This window comes from Leiobunum rupestre, chromosome 1, assembly GCF_980474605.1.
Source record: "Leiobunum rupestre chromosome 1, qqLeiRupe1.1.hap1, whole genome shotgun sequence".
Taxonomy (NCBI): Eukaryota; Metazoa; Arthropoda; class Arachnida; order Opiliones; family Sclerosomatidae; genus Leiobunum; species Leiobunum rupestre.
The window spans coordinates 5,056,428-5,078,165 of NC_143384.1; the positions used below are offsets into that span (position 1 = coordinate 5,056,428).

Consider the following 21,738-nt stretch of genomic DNA (forward strand, 5'->3'; position numbering starts at 1 on the left):
GTATTTTGAGAAATCAGCGAAAGCGAAAGATATTAGAAGTTTATGAAGATAAATATTTCACTCTGCGAGATAGATAAAAATAATTCCAAATGTAAATAATCTAACTTGTATTGAAAATAAATTACAAATTTAAGGCCCCAGAACAGTTTGTGCCTAATTTCAGGTGGCTCCACATCTCCCATCACGTGACTGCTTCCGATTATAATAATAATAATAATAGTCAGCTAGGCTAATACCCAAGGCACCACCTTAGGCCCAAGTCATCTAGCGACTTACTATGCCTTTAAACAGGTGGCAGGGTTACAATGCGTAGAAGCATGGACACTGTATCTCTAACCGGACGGGAAAGACTGTAGCTTCCACCATACAAAATCACCTGCCGCCGCCGCCACCGTCTCTCTGTAAGGGCGGAGGTTCAAGAATTTTGAAAGTTTCGGGCTGTCAAGGCCATATAATTCGTCAAGTGGTCGACAAAACGTTCCGTTTGAAATGGGGGCTTACATTCTTTCGAATGACCTTGACGGCCCTGCGAATCGAGTACGGCTGACTATTTCAGCTAATTCGAAGTAGGAAGCAAACGGAGAGTGAGGGGGTACCTCTTTTGGGCTGCTTTTCCCTTCCGGTTAGAGATACAGTGTCCATGGTAGAAGGGTGGTGGCAAGCCCTTCATGCCACGCGAGCCAACACTGCTCCCTACACTAACTATTACCGTTAACCTTAACAAGTTCTTATGGAAGGGAAAACTCAACACAGAAGGAGTGAGTAGTTACGAGTTTTCACCCAATGCAACAAGCTGGGATCGAACCCGGCTCCTCTTGTTGCGAGGCGAAAGTGCCAACCACTCTTCCACCCCACCTCATGTATAGTGCCAACCTCAAAAATGAAAAGAGTTCCTGGTCTTTTAGTGTTTCGTATATTCTCACCAGGTTCACACTATCGCTTGAAAAAAGGTTTCATGACGAGTTCCTCCAAATTCCATTTATAAAAACTGGCATTCAAACCGACTTTAACTGGTTTTTAAAGTCTGGTGTGACCGTGGCTTCACAGTCTGGGAGCCTTACCCAGCTTATCTCTTTAAATGTTTCCAAATTAAAATGCCCTTAAAACAGAATTACCTCATAACGTGAAGAATATTTACTTTAATTGAAAAGCCTTTTACAATTTAAAATTCTGTTACAATTGCAAAACATTATCCGTCGCCCGACTCTTTTCCGATTTTTTTTAAATATTGATTTAAATGTTTCATAGCGTTAAAAACATATTTTCGAGTCTGAACTTTTCGGCACTGGTTTCAGATTCTATCATGGAATTTATACAACACTTTATAGTAAAAACCACTTGGTTTTGGCTTTTAGGTGACGCATTAAAATATAACATTAAAAAAATGAAAATATTAAAAAATTAAAATTAAAAGTTTTAATTTAAAAAATGAAATATTTGTATATTTTAATTTTACTAAGTACTGAATTCGACAGAAAATTAATTAATCTTCGTTAAATTTATTTATTAATAAACATATTTAATGGAGTTGAATCGTAATAGGATATCTAATTTACCAAATTAAATCAAATTTCTTAAAATCAAATAACCCTTCTTAAAACTTAATTTAGAAACTTCTGCAATTATTTCAACTTAGCTTTAAAATCAGATTTTACACTAGAGAGCACTGTATAAATACATATCGAAATTAAATTTACCGCAGCATTTCAACTTTTCTCCTTTGTATTTACGAATCTTGAATTTCCGACCGCAATTTTCGCAATTGCTTTCTTCCATTCCATAATCGTACAAATCGGAAGTTTTGTGGACTACGTAGCCAACTCCCAAAGAACCAATGATTCCTCCGCCAACAGAGCCAGCAAGGCTTCCGACAATTGTGCCAATGCCGGGTATTATGGCCGATCCAATGGTAGCTCCTAGAGCGCCACCTACATTTCCAGGAGAAAAGCAAAACTGTTTTAAAAAAATGTAGTACACAGGGAGCCGAGTTTCAAATTTAAATTGACACAGTTTGCTCAGATTAAATTTCCCTAACTTTTCCAGGTTTTCCCTGAAAAACTCTTAAGATTTTATCTGAATTATTTGCGTCAAAATGTTTTATTTTTTTACCTATATTTTAGTAAAATAAATTCTATTTTCTACCGAAATTAAATTCCCTCGCCATTTCCCTGATTTTTTTGACATTTTTAGAATTCCCTGACTTTTCCAGGGTAGCAACCCTGTTATAGAAACTATAGGTTTTTTTTAATATAAGACAATAATAATATAAAAAGGTATGAGCCTAAAAAAGCGCGGATTTTACCCGATATCAACGAGCGCCCGATGTTTAAGCTGACGACGTAAATATAAAATATTTAGAATTTAAGGGCGGAATATAAGTTAAAAATAAGAGTCCCGCGATCGGATAAAATGAGTAAATGATTAATAACGATAGAAAGACCCTAGGTGGCACTGCGACGCTTTTCTCCAAACGTGAAATTAGAAAAGATAGATAATTTTTGTGGTGAATCATGCTGTTTCGGAAAAATATTGCAAAATTATAGTACTTTATAGGAGATTTTATGGAAATACATACAAATCTATACACTTACAAGGAGACGATCTGAGGTGTAACGGACCGATTTAGTTCCAACTCGGGGGTTTGGTAGACCTTTATGTAACTTGAAAAACCCTAAAGGGAAATGTCTCCATAGGTAACCGATTTGCCATGGCAACCAAAAGTGTTTTTTCAACAAAAAACGGAAATGTTTCCATTCAATATAACATGGGAATCTGACCAATCTAAAAATTTTAAGCGATTTCGATTTTTTTCGTTATTTTTTATTTATATTTTCTGTATTTAACATTTTCAAAAATTAATTTTTTTTTAAAAAAATTGGTCAGATTCCCATGTTATTTTCTTATTTTCAATGGGACAATTTCCATTTTGTGTTGTCAAAAACATTTTTGGCTGCCATGCAAAACGGTTGCCCATTGAATAAATTCCCTTTAGAGTTTTTCAAGTAACATGAAGGTCTACGAAACCCCCTAGTTTGAACAAAATTGGTGTGTTACACCTCGGGTGGTCTCCTTGTTAGTTTTGCCTCTACGGCAGCCGCATCGTCAAAAGGTGTTGTCGATGGATTAATTCATGGTTCCACCAAACTATTATGATAAATATCTCAAATATCAATACAAGTTTCCAGAAACCAATTGTTAGAAATATATAAAGTTTATTCCGTACTCAGTTCTAATTCAAGAGCTGTCTTGTGTATAGCATCCTACTTCTTATTCGTTACATCAAAAGTGACATAATTACCCACAAGTGTGACAATTCCAGTACTTTCGTATGCTAAATTTTTAATGAAGGTTCTACTCGTGATCGAACACATAAAAGACTAGTTATTTTTGCCTTTCTGGATCTTTTTTTTAGTCTATAGTATTTTATCGTAGGTAGATGGCGATAGCATCTCCACAGATCGACGAAAATTCAAAAAATACACTTACTTTGACCCATGCTACTTACCCGAGGTGATAATCACCGATTTTGTTGAAACTAACAATTGTAAGTGGGTGTGTAGAACTTATGGTAATACCAAATTTCACTAAGGTAAAAGTTGAAATGGGCATTAGTTTTGCTACGGCAACCGGAAATGTTTTTGACTACACAGTATGTATATTTTTCCATGGAAAATAACATGGGAATCTGCGTACTTCTAAGGGCCCCCTGTAAAAAAATAATGATAGAAATTATAATTAAAATTGTTAATTTTGATCAAATTCAAACAACTTAATTCCATTTTATTAATTTCGATAAAATTCATTTATTATCGTCGATTCGGCGATTAGTTGGCAAATACAACTTTTTTATCTCCATTTTTGCCGATTCTGATCAATTTTTACATATTTTGATCAAATTGACCAAAATGCATCAAAATATCATAAAATTAATTTAATTTGTCAATTTTGATCTATTTTTTTGTTTTCAAATTTTTCAAAGTGCTCAGATTCTCATGTTTTTTTCAATGGGAAAATATACATACTTTGTTGTCAAAATCATTTTCGGTTGCCATGGCGAAACTAATGTCTATTGCAACTTTTACCTTGGTGAAATTTCATGTTAACATAAGGTCTACATACCCACCTAGTTTCAACCAAATCGGTGATTATCACCTCGTATAATTTGGTTTTAGCTTCCTTCCCTCCCCAAGGCATACTTTCCCTTCTCCCCGCCCAACTTGTATTTGGCTCGTAACATTCATTAAGAAATAGGTCCGATTGACACACTTTTGGTTACATGGATTGGGCATCGTTATAGGTAGCATCTAACAATTGTGATGACTGAAATACAAAGAATGTCCATAGTACCTCCCATAGCGCCAGTCCACCCTCCGGCAGATTGGGCAACTGCCTCGACGGAATTACGAGTGGTTCCTTGTTGGACATCGTCGTTAACAGATTTCCCAATAAAAACGCATTCGACGGCCAAAACCACGGGTAAGGCCACTTGGTTTATTTGATTAATCACTTGTGCCGTCTTGGCCGTACCTTGGACCACCTACACAATAATAAAAACACTTTTACGAATCGGTAATTAGGAGGGCGCAGGTATAGAAAGGATTTTTACTATTGTAGTTCAGAGGTGTACTGTGTTTAGTTGTGTACAATATCATTTTAAAGGTCACTACTGTTTTCTTTCAGTATATTTATGTGTAAAACATTTCGAAGGTTGAGATAGGGAATTTCAAGGTTGGGACAGGCATTTATTAAAGATCGAACACTTGAGCACCAGCCACTGCTGGATTTTCTTCCACTAAGCGTGACGATTTGCATTTATTATAGTAAACCATCTACTTAGCAGACGGAATTGTAGCAGTTTATGAGCTCCTCAAGTTGGATGTCCCGTGGCTCTTTGTAAATTGAAAATGATAATTTAAATTTGAAAACTTACAGCTCAGGTGCTTAATAGATCTTAAAAGAAATTGATTTGAAAAAATTCAACGGTTATATTGTATAAATTATCGCGTGCTTGCTCGGAAGGGATAATCTTATTGGCTAAGACAAATGCGGATAAATATTGCTAAGCCCACGTGATTCTATTTTATTATCAGAATAAATAATTACACGTGCGACGAAAAATGGGCGATATCATCGAGATTCACGCGTTTTTAATTTAAAAACCCTTCCTTTTGACGGTTTTTATTTTGGAGTGAATAATTTCTTTTAGCGTCTATTGTTCGAAGCCAAAGTCAGGAAAGGAAACTTGAAACATTTTGGAAATATAATATTTGTGTCAAGTGAGTTGTGAGACCAATATGTCCGGTTTGAATGAGCTCCCCAGTAGCAATTGTCGCCTGCCCGACGGGGCCGATTTTCGGTTGGGCCGACTGTCTGACGGCGACTATTTCTTGGCCAACATACAGTCGGGAAACTACTCTTTTGACTGGTAGTATGTCCGCCGGAATTACAGTCGGAGAAACTATTCTTACCGCAAAGAAATTCCTTTCCGACTAACAATGGGTAGGTATTACGACTCAATATTGCAATGATGATTTGAAAAGTCGGTAAATTGTATTTTTACCGTCTACAAAGAGACCTTTAATGCAACGGTCGGCCGACTGTCGGTAAACAGGCCCGAAACAAGTATATCACCGACAGTTATTTGAACAATCGGTAAGTTGTAATTTTTACCGTCCACAAACTTTGGACTCTTAACCAACTGTATTTCGGCGCCTATGTGCTACTGGGGCTGCTTCTGAGTTCAAATTGCGTTTTCAAAAAATGCCCATTTGGGCACCAATTTTGAAACTTTAAGGCCCTTCCTTAGCCACAAAGTACCGATTTCTGCCACTAGATGGGGACACAGTCGATTATACAGACTAAAGAATCGTACTAAAGAATAGTACGGGACAGATAAATAATGGGCGGATACCCGCCATATGATTGATTGGCATGTTAAGCCGATTACATCCCCCTTGCCAATTGATATATCCCTAGATGACAAAGGACGATAGCGAAAATACATGTAGGATGGATTTTAGTAAAGATTAGAAACAGCGTCCTTTGACACTGAAAGAACAAGTAGGAACACTCTAGAAAAGGCTCGAAGGGGAGTCCTCTCCGGCGATAATACAATATAGAAGGTCATACGGAATTTCCAAGAAGAGAGCATTTTGAGGTTTGTTTAGAGAGTGAAGAAGGGATTAAAATACAAATAAAATATACAAAAATACATTCTTTACTGTTTACAATATTTAGGTTACAAATTTTAGATTTTTTTTAAGTTTACATATAATTTAATTTTAGATTGACATTTAATTTTAGACTTACATTTAATTTTAGACTTACATTTAATTTTAGACTTACATTTAATTTTAGACTTACATTTAATTTTAGACTTACATTTAATTTTAGACTTACATTTAATTTTAGACTTACATTTAATTTTAGACATACATTTAATTTTAGACATACATTTAATTTTAGACTTACATTTAATTTTAGACTTACATTTAATTTTAGACTTACATTTAATTTTAGACTTACATTTAATTTTAGACTTACATTTAATTTTAGACTTACATTTAATTTTAGACTTACATTTAATTTTAGATTTACATTTAATTTTAAATTTACATTTAATTTTAGATTTACATTTAACTTTAGATTTACATTTAATTTTAGACTTATATTTAATTTTAGACTTATATTTAATTTTAGACTTACATTTAATTTTAGACTTACATTTAATTTTAGACATACATTTAATTTTAGACTTACATTTAATTTTAGACTTACATTTAATTTTAGACTTACATTTAATTTTAGATTTACATTTAATTTTAAATTTACATTTAATTTTAGATTTACATTTAACTTTAGATTTACATTTAATTTTAGATTTACATTAAATTTTACATTGGTTTGAAACGAGCAGGAAATTATTCATAACATATCTTGGTCATCTTAATTCACAATGAGCTACTCAATAGCGAGAAAATATCAGTACCAGATATACGAGATACACACTCGACCTAAAATAAACAATTTTATTTCACTTTTTTCTTCTTCCTTTTCTCGATTTTAATTTCCCCTGTTCTTGGGCGATTTTAATGTATGGAGGATCTCGACACTTTTTATGTAAAGGCACTTGAGGATCCATTATTTCCGGTAACATGCAATCCATATAAAATGCCCTCAGTTTTGGCAACATAGTTTGGGTCCAAAATCGTTCGTCTTTCTCTATTTCTTCGACGAATAACTCAGTGTCTTCGTCAACATACAAAACAAAGAAGCATTTGTTTTTCCCAGTAATATTCAATTGACCTTGAGCCTGGAAGTAGTACAGGTGGTTTATTTTCAACTTTAATTTCTCGTTAACCAATTCCAAGCAAAAGCTCCTGTTTTTTTGGGCATGATCTTCGAGTTTTCGCCCTTTGGTGGCATTTCTAGCTGAAGGCGCTGTTTTTATTTCTACAATCGCATCGTTGTTCGTGAAAACCGCGTCGGGGCTAGCACCCAAGAACCCGTTTTGTAAATCCACATATAGGCCGCTCATTCGAGTTAGTACTTCGTTTTCATTCATTTTGAATTCCTTTTTATATTTTTCCTCGAACTTCAGAAGTGATAACGATTCATTTTTTCCCCCATACTCGGTATTAGGGTTGCTAAACCCTTGAGGGTAAAGCAATTGCTTTACCAAAGTATGGCAAGAGGTTTTTGGCAATCGTTTTATTACCTTTCCAAAATTAGACGCTGTAAGTCTATTTTTCTTGTTGTTGTCGTAAACCTGGTTCCCATGCTGACCACGGGACATTATTTCAATGTTGTCCCTCTGCTCCTCGGACACTTGCAAGCTTTGTAAAAGACTGCTTCCTGAATCTCTAAGGTGACCAAGCTCTTCTTCGGTCAAAGGGGGCTGTTCCGCTAGAGGCCCGTAGTCCGTGTCTATTGGTAATGGTTCGGTTCGTTTTCTGGAATATTTTTGACCCGATTTCGAAAACAATCGCTTTGAGGCTAGAAATCTTTGTCTTTCTCCATGTGCCGCTTGAAATACAGCCCGGGACTTCTCCCCGCGAATTTTTTGTATGGAGATCTATGGAAACTTTCGTCCCCTTTTTGGTACGAAAGTCCTGAAATCAGGCATCGCCTGTTGTAACCACCATTCTGTGAATAATTTATTCTTTTTCCAGCGGTGTACTTCGCGACTTTACTCATGAACATTTCAGCACGGTTACTCGTTTCGTTCATGTACAGGCGGTCGGCTTTCAACTTTATCCTGTCAAGTAACACCATTACTTGAGCGTAAAGTCCCGATTGCTTCAGTTTATTAACTAAATTTTGGCCTTTAGCTTTGGTTTCTTCCGTAAGAGGCTTTTCTCCAGTCCGAAATTTGCAAAAGTAAACTCTGCAATTATCGTGAACTCCAAAGACGTGCAAAGGTCCATTAGCTAAGTCTCTTCGTAGATCGTCAGCTGTTCCTTTGTTTTTTGACACGTACGTAATAGCGCTTCTGGCCGCCATGGTCAGTCGGGGAATTAGAGGTCTAAGAGTTTTTCGAGCGTCGCAAGGGTATTTGGTATCAGTCGCAATTTTGTGCAGGTGACCCGTGTAGTTTTTCACGCAGTGGTTGGCGCATTCCAATTTGGTGACCTTTGCTCCGTACGTGACTTCTTTCTTGATTTTGCTATACACGCTCGAGTCGCCATCGGCTATGGAACGGGTGTAACGCAATCCGTGCATTTCTGCACTGCGATTGAAGCATTTGACAATAATATCAGCCTCCATCGCCGACGTTGAAGCAGTCCAATTTTTTAAGCAGACATGATCCTTATCTGGTTCCGCACCCAGTGCGCATTTGTAACAGTATTTGTTACGAGTGTCTTGGTCTAATATCTTCTTAGTTCTATGACCAATAACCACCAACGTCCCAGATTTTGCATTGTAGTTATGGCCGTAAGAACGTTTGCTGTAGCCACCGTCGCAAATGACAGTTACGCACTTCATTATTTTCAATCGCCAAGCGTCTCTCTTACTCTCCAGCTCGTTTCATTTCTAAAATCAACTGGTCTCTCCAAATACCCTCTAGCGATTTCTCGATCTTATTATATTTATTCCAATTTATGGTTGGGATGTTCATCGTGGATAGAATACCAGAAAGTAAGGTATGTCCTGCTCCAGCTGTAACGGTGCCCCAGACTGCATTTGCATTTACTCCGGGCTTCGAATTTCCAGAATACCGTTTTACAGAACGTCCACACGACGATCATTTGAAAATGAAACTACTCCGAAGACCTTCTTTTAGCTCGTCCACCCATTCCAATATACCCATTGTGCAAACACCACTCAATAACAAACTTAATCTCTACGATCCGATAGCCTTCCAGTGTTGACTTTTCAATAATTACTTGGCCATCTTTTGGTTTATCAGTAAAAGCAGACCTACAACCACCACAAATAGAAAAATAGTGGTTATAATAATTATTTGGGCTTAGGAGAGGTTTTTAAAGTCCAGTACATGTATGTGAGAAATATGATTATGGTAAAATAAAATAAAACTTCGTTAAATTTGAACATTTAATATTTTTATAAAAATAAAAAGATGATATTTACAATTAAAGCCTAACCGGTTTCGTGGTTCTTATTTCCTGGTAATATGGAGCTAAGCATCTAGACGTTTATTATAAATATCATCTTTTGATATTTATAGAAAAAATTAAATTTGCAAATTTAACGAAGTTTTATTTTCTTATAATCATATAATTATTATTATAACGTACCAACTAGATACCCCCCCCCCCCGCCAAAAAAATGTATTAAAATAAATAACTTCTACCAACCAGATTTACTTTAGGTATTGATAATAGACAGTTTCAGTAAACCAATTTCTTGGCGGTTACGAGAACGTCTACCAATCTCCAGAACGTTGCAGACGTTCGCGTAAACGCCTATAGAAATGGTACTAGTCTGTAACTTTTGCCTAAATTATACGTGAATGCGTGGTTTTAGATTCCATTAATAATAACGGCGAAAATTTAACATAATTGGTACATAACAGCAAATAAAAATATTATATATTACACAATAAAACGTAAGAAACAATAGTGTTACCTGAATTCCAATTGTCCTAAATCAAACTGGGTTCGTTTGGGAGTCAAATCCAAATTTGGCGCCGAAGTGGACGGCACACACAGATCGTATTCGGGATTCTCCAAATTTGACGCAATGGTCTGCTCCGCGTTGTTCAAAACGGAATAAGAGTGAACTACCGGCGAAAACACGGGCTTCTCAGAGTTATTATAAAGAGCGATAGTAGATTCATCTTCTGCAGATTGAGGGTCAACCTCTGTGTCATCAGATCGATTCGGTACGCAATGAGATTCAACTACTGTATTCTCAACATATTTTTTCTTTAGATCTCTAAGTCTACACGCTTTCGCACGTGTCGTTCTACACCGGATACGAGAACGAGCAATTCTCCTATTACCCATAGATCTAAATACTTGAGAAATTAAAAATTTCAAAAAAATTACAAATAATTTTTGAAATACGCTTTTGTACCGAAAGAGAAAACTAGCCAAATATGTTTCTATGCAGAAAACACCGGACAGAGTGAGGTTGATATTGTCCCCCCTATAATTGAATACTGACGTTCTTGTCGATTTCCCGCTGAGAAGATTATGCCTATTGTTAGTCCCCCCGAGCTGTCAAATTCCTTAGGGGGTCAAATAGCTTGCCCTTCTGCGTGAAAAACTCCGCTCTTCGACGTTTTTGGAACCCTATGTCCCTCTAGCGGTACTAGCTCGAAGCTCTTTGCAATGTTTATTCAATGGAGACCTCGCTTGTCTTGACTCGGAACAGTTAGACGCGAAAACTAATTAACCAAAAATTTTGCGCGATACTTGTAAAAATAGCGCACTTTGCACCGCATATGCTAACGTATTTCTTTTAAGGATGAATTCAAAATAAATGACAGTTTCAAGCGTTTTAGAATAGGGTAAGATCGACCAAAAATTTAACTTTTGACTTTTAACTTAAATATCTTTAAAACTAATTATAATAACGGAAAACGAAATATGTTAGCATCTGGTCAATATTGTTCTTAGTCAGCCAAGACCTTTTACCACCGTTTCAGATGGACGCTTTTCTCTTGTAGTTGTTCCGAGTGTTAGCAAGTCGAGGGAAAAATTAATCAACTTTAAATTAAAATAACAAGTAAACCTTAAGCCCCAGAGAAACAAATGTAGCATATACCTATAGAGTGAACATTTGTTTCTAATATATTTGAAAACTATTTCGCTAAACTATATGAACAAAACGTTATAACGATTTTGGAAAAGCGTGAAATCAGGTTTTTGCTAAGGAAGGGCCTTAAGAAAAAGTCGTGAAGGGAAACTTAAAACACTTGAAATATAATATTTATCTCAAATGGATTGGATAAAATGAACAATATTGTTATCCAATTGCTTACTTGAGTAGAACCATTCGGCATCCATACGTGCGGATCCTTTCGGAGACCCGCGATTTTTGGGTTAATGTTGATATGTTCGTACGGAACCTTCACTCCGTGCGGTTTATCGAAACGAACAATCCAATGTTTGGTTCCCTTATCAAGCACTCTGACCACACTGGATCCTGTCTCCGATGCGCTGTACTTAATAACATATTTGCATCCTTCTACAACATTGAAGATTTTGACTCCTTTAATTAATCCATTCACTGCTTTAAATGTTCTACCGCTAGTCCACGAAGAGTTATCCGGAGAAGCTAACTTCGAGTTAGCTGAAATTGGAGTAAAAGGTCACACCGTTATTGGAATCATAATTCATCATTACTATAACACTATCTGGTCAAGAACCTCAAAGGTCACACCGTTATTGAAATCATAATTTATCATTCATATAACAATATCTGGTCAAGAACCTCAAAGGTCACCCCAATATTGGAATCATAATTCATCTTTCATATAACACTATCTGGTCAAGAACCTCAAAGGTCACACCGTTATTGGAATCATAATTCATCTTTCATATAACACTATCTGGTCAAGAACCTCAAAGGTCACACCGTTATTGGAATCATAATTCATCTTTCATATAACACTATCTGGTCAAGAACCTCAAAGGTCACACCGTTATTGGAATCATAATTCATCTTTCATATAACACTATCTGGTCAAGAACCTCAGAGGTCACACCGTTATTGGAATCATAATTCATCTTTCATATAACACTATCTGGTTCAGAACTTCAAAGGTCACACCGTTAGGGGAATTATAATTCATTCATATAACACTGCCATGTCAAGAAACTCAAAGGTGAAACCGTTATTGGAATCATAATTCATCATTCATATAACACTTTCTGGTCAAGAACCTCAAAGGTCACACCAATATTGGAATCCTTATTGAGTATTCATATAACACCATGTTTTCAAGAACCCCAATCAAAATTTAGCATTTATACAAGGTGTTTTTTTGGTCGCACCAGTGATTTTTATGAAACTACTTAAGGTAGAAATTAAAAAAAATTATGACTAAGTAAATACACCGACATTGATTGGTGAAATCTCATCGTTTTCGGAAAATATTTTCACGCTTTTAGAAAAATTAGTTTTTCACCACTAACATTGTGCTAGATCAATTTGGTCACTTGAGAATTGGTAAAGCATCATCTGAAACTACGAAAACCTTTGGTTCGACGGAAAATGACCTACTTTTCACTTGAAAAATTGACTAGTTGGGCAATTTAATTACCCATCAATATTTAAAATTTCTACTTTATGTAGTTTTTGTAAAAAAATACTTGTCAGAACCAAATAAAACACCCTGTATAATACTATATTTTCAATAATCTCTGGGAATGGGGATTACCAAAATGAATGATAAAACATATTTCGTGGAGTCACACGATAGATGTTGCCAATCAGGACGATAACACCTACCTAAAAAGAGGGTATGTTTACGGAGTACGGACAACATTTATTTACTAACCTTCACCCGTCTGTAAATCTGGGAAAGCGATTTTCTTCAAATGACCGTATAACTGTTGAAAAACGTCCATGGTAAACGTGGCAGAGAAATCTGAAGATAAATATATTTCAAATGCAAAATGGAAAATTATGAGACCACTATTGAGGCAAACGAGTATGGGTCCGCGTTGGGACAAATCCTGGTTTTAATTTAAATTCATTTTTCCAAAATAGTTTTATGCAACTATAGAAAGAGGGCGGGTAATTGTAATGGTCAACAAGTGAGAAATGACTGAAACTTGACCTTCGTTGCTAGGGTTCTACTCCATTTACGTCTACATGTTTAGTCTGCCTTAATTAAACCCTAAATTTGAGTACGAAATTACTAAAATTCTGAGCGTGGAATCAACATAATTCTTTTTGAAAATATTCATTTTCAATTATATTTTAAAAGCAGTCTTTGGTTTACGCCATTTATTAAAGCATGGTTTAAACCATGGCCAGCTTTGATCTCTCGCGCTATAGAGGCCAACCCATCCGTTGAAGTTTCTATGTTAACCTACGAGCAAAAATATCAGTATGGTTTGAGTACCCTAGCGGAATATTATTTTTTTAGAGTAGTTTTGGCATTGAAGTATGAGTGCAGCGCCACGCTCGTTATAGGCTTGTTCACGGAATTTCGGCGAATGGGTTGGCCGCTATAGCGCGAGATCACAGTTGGCCGTGTTTAAACCAACCAACCTTATTATTTGTCTAGACCAAAAACACATTTCAAGTGGAAAAGACCAAATGTACTCTTTGATGTTAGTAGTTTATACGAGCCTTAAAGCACCACCTGTATTATGAAAAGGACCCTATTATTAGAGATGGCCATTAATCTATCCGATTCTTCGAAAAACTCGACTTTACTGGTGCCATCTATTTATGGTAAGAATGCATTCATTCGACCTTAATTTGTTTCCATGTAATCATTTTGTGAATCAAGTTATTGGTGTAGTTAAAGGGCCTTAGAATGAAGAGAAATACGTTACAATTTCACAGTTTTAACAAATAAAACGATAAATAGATAACTGAATACTAAATGAAACTAAATTCTCAATTTTGTATTTTTTCTACCATCAGAACGTATTTGATCATTTAATGAAACAGAAAAATTCGGATTAATCGACGAATAATTACGGAACTTATTTTAACGTAAGACATTTTAACATCCGCCATTTTGCAAAAGTAGGAAATTTCAAATTCATCGGCGAATAATTTCGGCGGTTATAGCATGGACTCTTAAATTTAGAGTCCATGGTTATATAGCATTATGAGATATTGATATCCGCCTTTTATTCGGTCAGATACAGGGTTGCCACAAAATGTTCAGATTCAAATTCCCTGACTATTCCCTGTTTTTCCTGAGCATTTTAAGAGATTTTACCTGACTTATTAAGGCCAAAATTTTTCCTTTATATTTTACTTTTTTCAGAAGTTAATAAATTTAGATGGACTTATATTTCAGTAAAAAGGTTATTGCAATGTTGAAAAAATTAGCCAAACAATCAAGGAAATAAATGATAATCGTGGAATTTGTCATAGATCTAGAGTTAAATTACCTTCAAAAAGTGCCAAGATAAAATTGAATTCCCTGACTTTTCCCTGAATTTTTACCAATTCTTAAAATTCCCAGACATTTCCCTGTTTTCCCTGACGTGTGGCAACCCTGGATAATGTAATGTAGAAAATTTAACATAAATCGGCGAATCATTTCGGAAGTTATCGCATCGTAAGATATATTTAATTTCATATTCCGCCCTATTTCAAAACGGCGTCGGATTTCTATGAGTATCTATAGTACTAATTCATTCCGGCAGATTATGTAACGTAGAAAATCTCAGATTAATGGCATACCAAATACCGAACTTATCGCACCATGATTTATATATTTATACCCGCCATTTTATAAAACGTCGCCGTATTTTTATCGAAATCTAAAAGGCGGTTTATATCGTTCAGATAAGGTAATGTAGAAATTTTCAGATTTATCGGCGAAAATATATGGCAGTTATCACAGCATAAGTTTTACAATGAAATATTTTGTATTATACTTAAAATCACGCCGTATTTATTCAATTTAGCTCGTGTTCACCCAAAATAGTTTTTATTCACTCTAATTAGTGCAAAGTAATCCAAAAATGTAAAAATTACTTTTTTCATTAAAAAACTAAATATTTTTTTATGTTTTGCATAGAATTAGAATTAGCAAAAGTAAATAGGGGGAGAAAGTCTGGCACTTGGGTCCAACCGCACGACGTCTTATTTGAGGGGTAAAACTTTTGGGCTTCGGAAATGACTTCCCCCTCGCCTCTTTACAGGGACAAAAAGGTATCGGTTGTACTCCGCCACGATGAAAAATAGTTATCTATAAAATACGTGAATATTAAACTTTTGCTTTCGATAATTTGGTTAATTTAGTTCCTAAATAAAGTAGATATATGATAGAAACTAAAATGCGACATTTTAATAATAATAACATGACCTTTGAAAAGAAATAAATCGTAACTAGAATAACGCTCACTTAAATCGTGGAGAGCGTGACGCCATCTAAGAGCAGAGATCGGGACTAATTGGTATATCTACGATGTTAAGGCCTAACAATTTGCAAGTTTAACTGAAATAATAGCTATAGCTACGAGCTTTTTTTGTTTATTTTACAATTGATATAGTAATTATTGATTAAAATCAACCATTATCGAAGGAAATAATGGTCAGCATTGGACAGAGAGACTATTGGAAATCGCGAGGCGGTAACATGGTTGCCAGGGAATAAAATTCCAAATTTTCATCTTGTGTGCGGACCGGAATACCACAAATGCACTACTTCGCGCGTAATGTGCTATCCTTATTGGTTAGAAATATAACGTGATCACTAGTTCTTTAAAAAGGGTGTCAAGCATGGTGGAAGGTAAAATCTGAAGGCAGTCATAGTCTTTCTCCCTCTATTTACTTTTGGAATTAGTCATTTTCCCATGTTATTTTACGTAGAATTTTTTCATATTAAGTTGTCAGAAACATTTTTAGTTGCCATGGCAAAACGGAAGCCTAGCGTAAGTTTTCGTTTTAGCTTTTTACATGCTAAATCTATGTCTAACAATCCCCCAAGTTTGAACAAAATTGGTGAGAACCACCTTGGGTCGTCTCATCGTTAGGCCGTAGACGTAAGGAGAGAGTAGGCTTGTGCATGCCCTAAAAAGTGCTTTGTCATAGGCATAGAAATAGAAATGAGACTAGAACCAATGCGCTATCCGGTGATCTCAAGGAAAACGGGCAAGCTAGAAGGCTGCCATGAGAGTGGAATCGCTACTAATACACGCAGGAGTGCGCCATATATTAAAACCAATTGAAGCTTTAAATTTTTTTTAATAGATGGCGTGCTCAAAAAATACTGGCGATTCCACTCTCATGGCCTTATAACTCGTACATCTCAGTACAATCTATTCGTGCTAAGGCTGTGCGAATAGTCGGTTTTGGGAACCATCGGTCGGATCGAATTTCGAAAATGACCGAATAATTGGACCAAATTTCGTGACGTTCAAAAATTCAGACCAAATTAATTTTTTATCATATTATTCTATCAAATACCAAATTTTAGTTTGAAAAAAGTTTTTAGTGTATTAAAGTATTTAAAGGGAGCAGTATTACCGTTGCGTATGATTTAGTAGGTTTTACCAAGCTTAGAAAATACGTCGCTTCTGCCTTTCGCTAATATCGCTAATGAGTAAAACGATTAAAATACAGCTTCAGAAAATAAGACACTTCTCGATTTTTTTCCCACAAACAACCTCACGTCAGTAGCAGCTTACCTAATACTCTAGTATCTACCCACTACCTAGTAGTAGCTGCCGTTTGACCTTTCTTTAGTTAAATTATCTTAAGAGTTCCAACTAGTCTAGATCACCAATCCCAAAATGGTTTCTTCCACTCTATAGTGTATAAATCTACTTCATAGTTATCTTGTGCCCATATAATTCATTCCTGTATACAAAAGTCAAGATAACTTGCAAATTTAAATATTGTTTGCTTCGTCACTCGTGACCTTCGGTTGCATGGCTCTAGGTTTTTTGTTTACTAACTTAGTGCCCTCTGGTGGTAAAACTTTTATGCAAATACCAAATCTATAACTATAAGCATGCGTAACGGTATATTCCCATTCGATCGAAATCCCATTCGACCGAATTCAATATGTTTCCGAAATATAGCCCAAAAGGCGGATTCGGTTCATTGGGACCTTTTGTTTTGTTTTTTACTTCTGCCCCGAAATATAGCAGGGTACGCAAAAAACGTTATACCTAAACAAAATTGCTACAGGTGTACTAACGGTAAGGTTAGGTTAGGTTAGGTTAGGTTAGGTTAGTCTCTCACTTCCCTAGGGTGGCGCGCTTTTATAAATATATTTATGATTTGAACTTTTTATTTATATCAAGAATACAATAATAACTAGATTTATTTACCGTTTTGTTTAAGCGAAACAAATAATCATTCTTAATGTACAAAAAACCCCCTTTGTGAGCTATTTTCTCCATTTTAGCTAACTGGCTCCAATAAGACTATCAACACTTATTTATATAAGAAGTAAACCTTTTTAAAAAACGTCTCATAAAAACGAAATTTGATGTAGGCCTACTATAAAAAATAATATAAACGTGCAAAATTGGGCTGTAAACCGCACAATTGGGGTATTTTCGATCGATTGGGACTCAATGTTAAATCGTTTTCGAACGAATGGGATTTCGGTCGAATGGGATCAAAGCATATGTAACATAATTACTTATGAGTATGCCACTGTACCTTTATTCCATTCGAAAAAATCATCACTAACGGTTTGTTTCACCACGAACCAGTAAAAAAGTGGACTACCTTAGATTTTAACCTTTTTATTCATCCTAGTAATTTTGGGAGTTACACTATTGGCTACTAACATATGTAGCTAATGGGAAACCTCTAAATTGCGAAGGGATTTTAGTCAGCTCAATGTCTCTTTATTGAAATTTATAAACTTACTCGGTTTGTGCAGACTGAAGTTAAAAAATGAAAAGTTTAGTAAAATAAAAGGTTGGGGAAAATGACCAATACGGTTCGGTTCGAAAATGGAACAAGTCGTCGAAGTGGGATATTCCACCAGCGTTATAAAAACCCATACCAAGCCTAGAAAAGTTAGGTCTAGGCTTAAAAGAATCTGAAAAGAATCCAAACTTGTAGATGCCCCAGAAAAGCTCAACCTGAATTTAAGCTATTTTTGCCAATAAACCAGCTTTTTAATTAGACAATGCAAATTTATTTTGGAATCTGAGTCTCCGAAAACTTCATTAATTTGCATAATAATTGCATTAACAGCACCTGACAGTATATTGTAGTTCATTTTAGCTCCTAAGCCTTGGTTGTTCTCACCGGTTTGTTTACTAAAATAATGGCCGTCGGTTTATCAGACCAAAGATAATCTAGACTACATGTACGTACCCTAGATTGGAAATGCGGCGAGTTTCCTACGGGCTCCCGTCTAACCACGCGGTTCCCTAGTTGCGGGGGGGCAAAGTAATAGCGAGGGGGTAAAAAGTCTGAAAAATTCAGTTCGGTTCAGTTTTAAATCTCGTAAAAATCGGGACTGGAGGACGAGGCCCGAGGTTTGGACCAAGTTTGATTTGAAGCGTAAATTTTCTTTATTTTACTAATTGGAATTTTATTTTACCAAGGTGTCAACTAAATACGGGAAAATCTTGTCAATTCAAGAGTTGTAATAACTATCACAAATCATCTTTAATTATAAGTTGGGTTAAATTGAAATTGTAGCGAAGTTTATTAATAACGTTGGTGCCTTCAATTGTAAATATGGACAACTAAGCCTAATGTAATGCTTCATTTGTCATCATTTTTTATTGGATTTGCCTTAATTAGAGATCGGCGTTTGAATAAGAAATTATCCAATTATTTATTTTTATTCATAACCGCAAATTATCCAAAAAATATACGAAAAAATCGATTATTTTTGTATGTTAAATCGTTGTTTATTTCTATAAAATGTTCATAAAAAACAGTTAACCAAACGTTTTATGGTTCATCGAAATTTTGCCGGTTAATTTATTCGTTCCGCCGACCTCTAGCCTTAATTTTTTTTAAGCAAAGCTGTTTAAAAAGAATAAAAATATAGAAAAACATTTGAAATTATGCATTTAAAACTTATTTATACAAAAGGTAAATTAGGAGATTCAATCTCTTCATTGGGCAAATATATTAATTTTGAAGCATTTTTTAAAGTTTACCCCTGAGATTATATTTAAAACAAACAATTTATGACTACATCGATGATAATTAAAATTGTAGTACTACCCATTCGGCTTTTTAGATTTGGGTAGTTTATTTTGACAATAAGCGTGATCCCTTTTTAGCCCGAGGCCCGAACGAGGACCATATATTGAAGCAGACGAACCCGCTGAAACTTTTCAGACTAAACTTCCACCCCCACCTCTCCCACTAGGGAATCGCATGAGACAACGCATTTCGCGTACGTTTCTACCCCCTGATCAGACGTAGAGCTAATTGTGCGACGGCATAATCAGCATTTGAGATTCGATGACATCAAATATGACGTCAAATATTACGTAGGGTACGGATGACGCAATATCTGTGAAACAAACCGTTAGTGAAGAAATAGAACTAGTGGCATACTTATGAGTAATTATGTTACATAAGCTAGAAGTCTTAAAGTTTGTCCTTTTATTTATTTGTATGTCATGTTCCTAAAAACTCGAGAACGGTTTAACTCAATGTTCAGGGCCTGATTTACAACTAAACCCGCCTAATACCAAATACCTGACATGGTTATTAATCTAATTCAATTTTATTTTTATTTTACTCGACTTGGACTTTTGACTCTTTGCTTCCCTTATCTATTTATCCGGCTGGTCTCGGCTTTTAAATTTTTTTTCGACTTATACCCCTTTGCTTCCCTTATCAAATTTCCGGATGGTTCCGAACTTCCGACTTGCACCTCTTTACTTCCCTTATCTATTTTTCGGATCTATTTTTTTAATTGTCGCGTGGTAATGGGGCACATACGTTTTTACTTAGTCGACTGTCCGATTGGCTGTTACACGAAAGAACGCCGTATATTTACAGAAAGTCAATACGAATTTACCAAGAACTATAACAATTATTATATTTTGCACTTTCAATCACTCACATATTTCGTGTATCCGACTTTACTTCAAGTTGACTGAAATATAAAGTTATACATCTTTACAAAATCTGGATAAATTTACGACATTGTCCGTCCATGCGTAAATTTGCATTTTTATTTAGAGATTTTCTCTGGAAATACGACATATTTCGAGATTTTGGTACGTTTTGGATGAGGTAGGACTAATGACGAATTAGATTTAACGGCAAGATATTACTAAATTTTTAAAAACTGTGCATACCGAAAATGTGTTTTTTTATGGCGAATTCAATTCGCTAGATACTAGGTAGGATTTCACTAGATACGATGTCCGTAGGTGGTTTTAATATATGCACGGTATGCACCCAGGAGGCGGGGAAACTCCTGAGTGTGGGATCGATTAATCTTTCAGTCGCTCTCCCTTGTTTAATTCGCACCACAAGCGACTATACTAGGTACTGTCGTCTAGGTAGCGTTATAGATGGCACAGCTAAATGGTACCTTTTCCAAAATGTTACTATTTACATTTAGTTCCTTGTTTTTATTTTGATGTTCAGTAAATGCATTTATTATACTTTAGTATATATAGTACAGTTTAACCATTTGGTGTAGCCATTTAGTTCCCACCACCAGTCCTGCGGTATCCATTATATTTACGGAGGTGAATCGACGATGTCAGTAGACGGCCGTGGTCGGAGTTAAGGGAAATACATACAGTCTTGAAATTTTTAATCAAATTTAAAAAATACTTGCGGCGGGTTTTTTGAATATTTTTTTAACTCCCCATGGTCTAATTAGACAGAATGAAGTTCCCCCCGTTGGCGTGGCCGTTACACATATCTCGCCCTGATTAATCAGTTATTGTGTTTGTGCTGGTGTCTAAGGCCTCGGGTCGACACCGATGTGTGTGTATCGCAAAAAAAAAAGACAGAATGAAGTATTTTTTTTTGGGGGGGGGGGGTTAGGTTTTTATTTTTGCCTTCGGTTTGTCCAAATTTCACTGGGGTTTGTGTTGTTGTGCGTTCTACTGGTTCTCTTCAACTCAATTTTTCTTATATTAAATTTAGTAATATCTTGCCGTTAAATCTATTCCGCCATCAGTCCTACCTCATCCAACACCTACAAAGATCTTGAAATATGTCGGTATTTTCCGTGGTAAAAATTGCTGGCAAGTAACAATTTTACATTTATCCTATCTTTCTAAATAATAAACTGCCGTTAAAACTTTTTGCATTACTGTAATCCTAGACCAATAACAAACCAAAAAAAAAAACAAAAGTACCTGTTGTTAAAAAATCCCAAGTAAACTAATAGGTGTTTAATAACTACTCAACTTTTACGAAATGTGTCGCCAATCCGTTCCTCGAAACTCAAGAAAAGCAACTTACCAGAGTCCATTCGGCAAAATCTCAAATTGTCGGAAAAATAAAATATAGAGTACAGTAGGATACTCGATGCAGCTAAAAATAATTTTAGACCAAACTAAATCCAAATTAGTTTAAATTTGTCTTTACACAATAGAAACGAAATAGAAAAATCACGTTTTCAATGAGAAAAACCTTAATATAATTTAAAATATCCAAAAAAACTAC

General features: G+C 35.5%; 1 protein-coding gene across 2 annotated transcripts; it reads right to left on the reverse strand.

Annotated features, from left to right (window-relative positions):
- Window positions 1-1,558: 1,558 nt before the first annotated feature.
- LOC149960456 (uncharacterized) lies at window positions 1,559-21,512 on the reverse strand. Of its 2 annotated transcripts, XM_090164513.1 has the most exons (6): window positions 21,429-21,512; window positions 20,171-20,203; window positions 12,971-13,060; window positions 11,450-11,760; window positions 4,348-4,537; window positions 1,559-1,928 (listed from the first exon to the last, which is right to left on the reverse strand). In XM_090164513.1, the coding sequence occupies exons 3-6, from the start codon at window positions 13,038-13,040 to the stop codon at window positions 1,657-1,659; spliced, it is 843 nt and encodes a 280-aa protein (XP_090020639.1). In that variant the 5' UTR covers window positions 13,041-13,060; window positions 20,171-20,203; window positions 21,429-21,512; the 3' UTR covers window positions 1,559-1,656. The 2 variants fall into 2 exon arrangements, with proteins under 2 accessions (XP_090020639.1, XP_090020644.1); XM_090164518.1 differs by lacking the exon at window positions 20,171-20,203 and having other exon boundaries at window positions 21,429-21,508.
- Window positions 21,513-21,738: the final 226 nt, after the last annotated feature.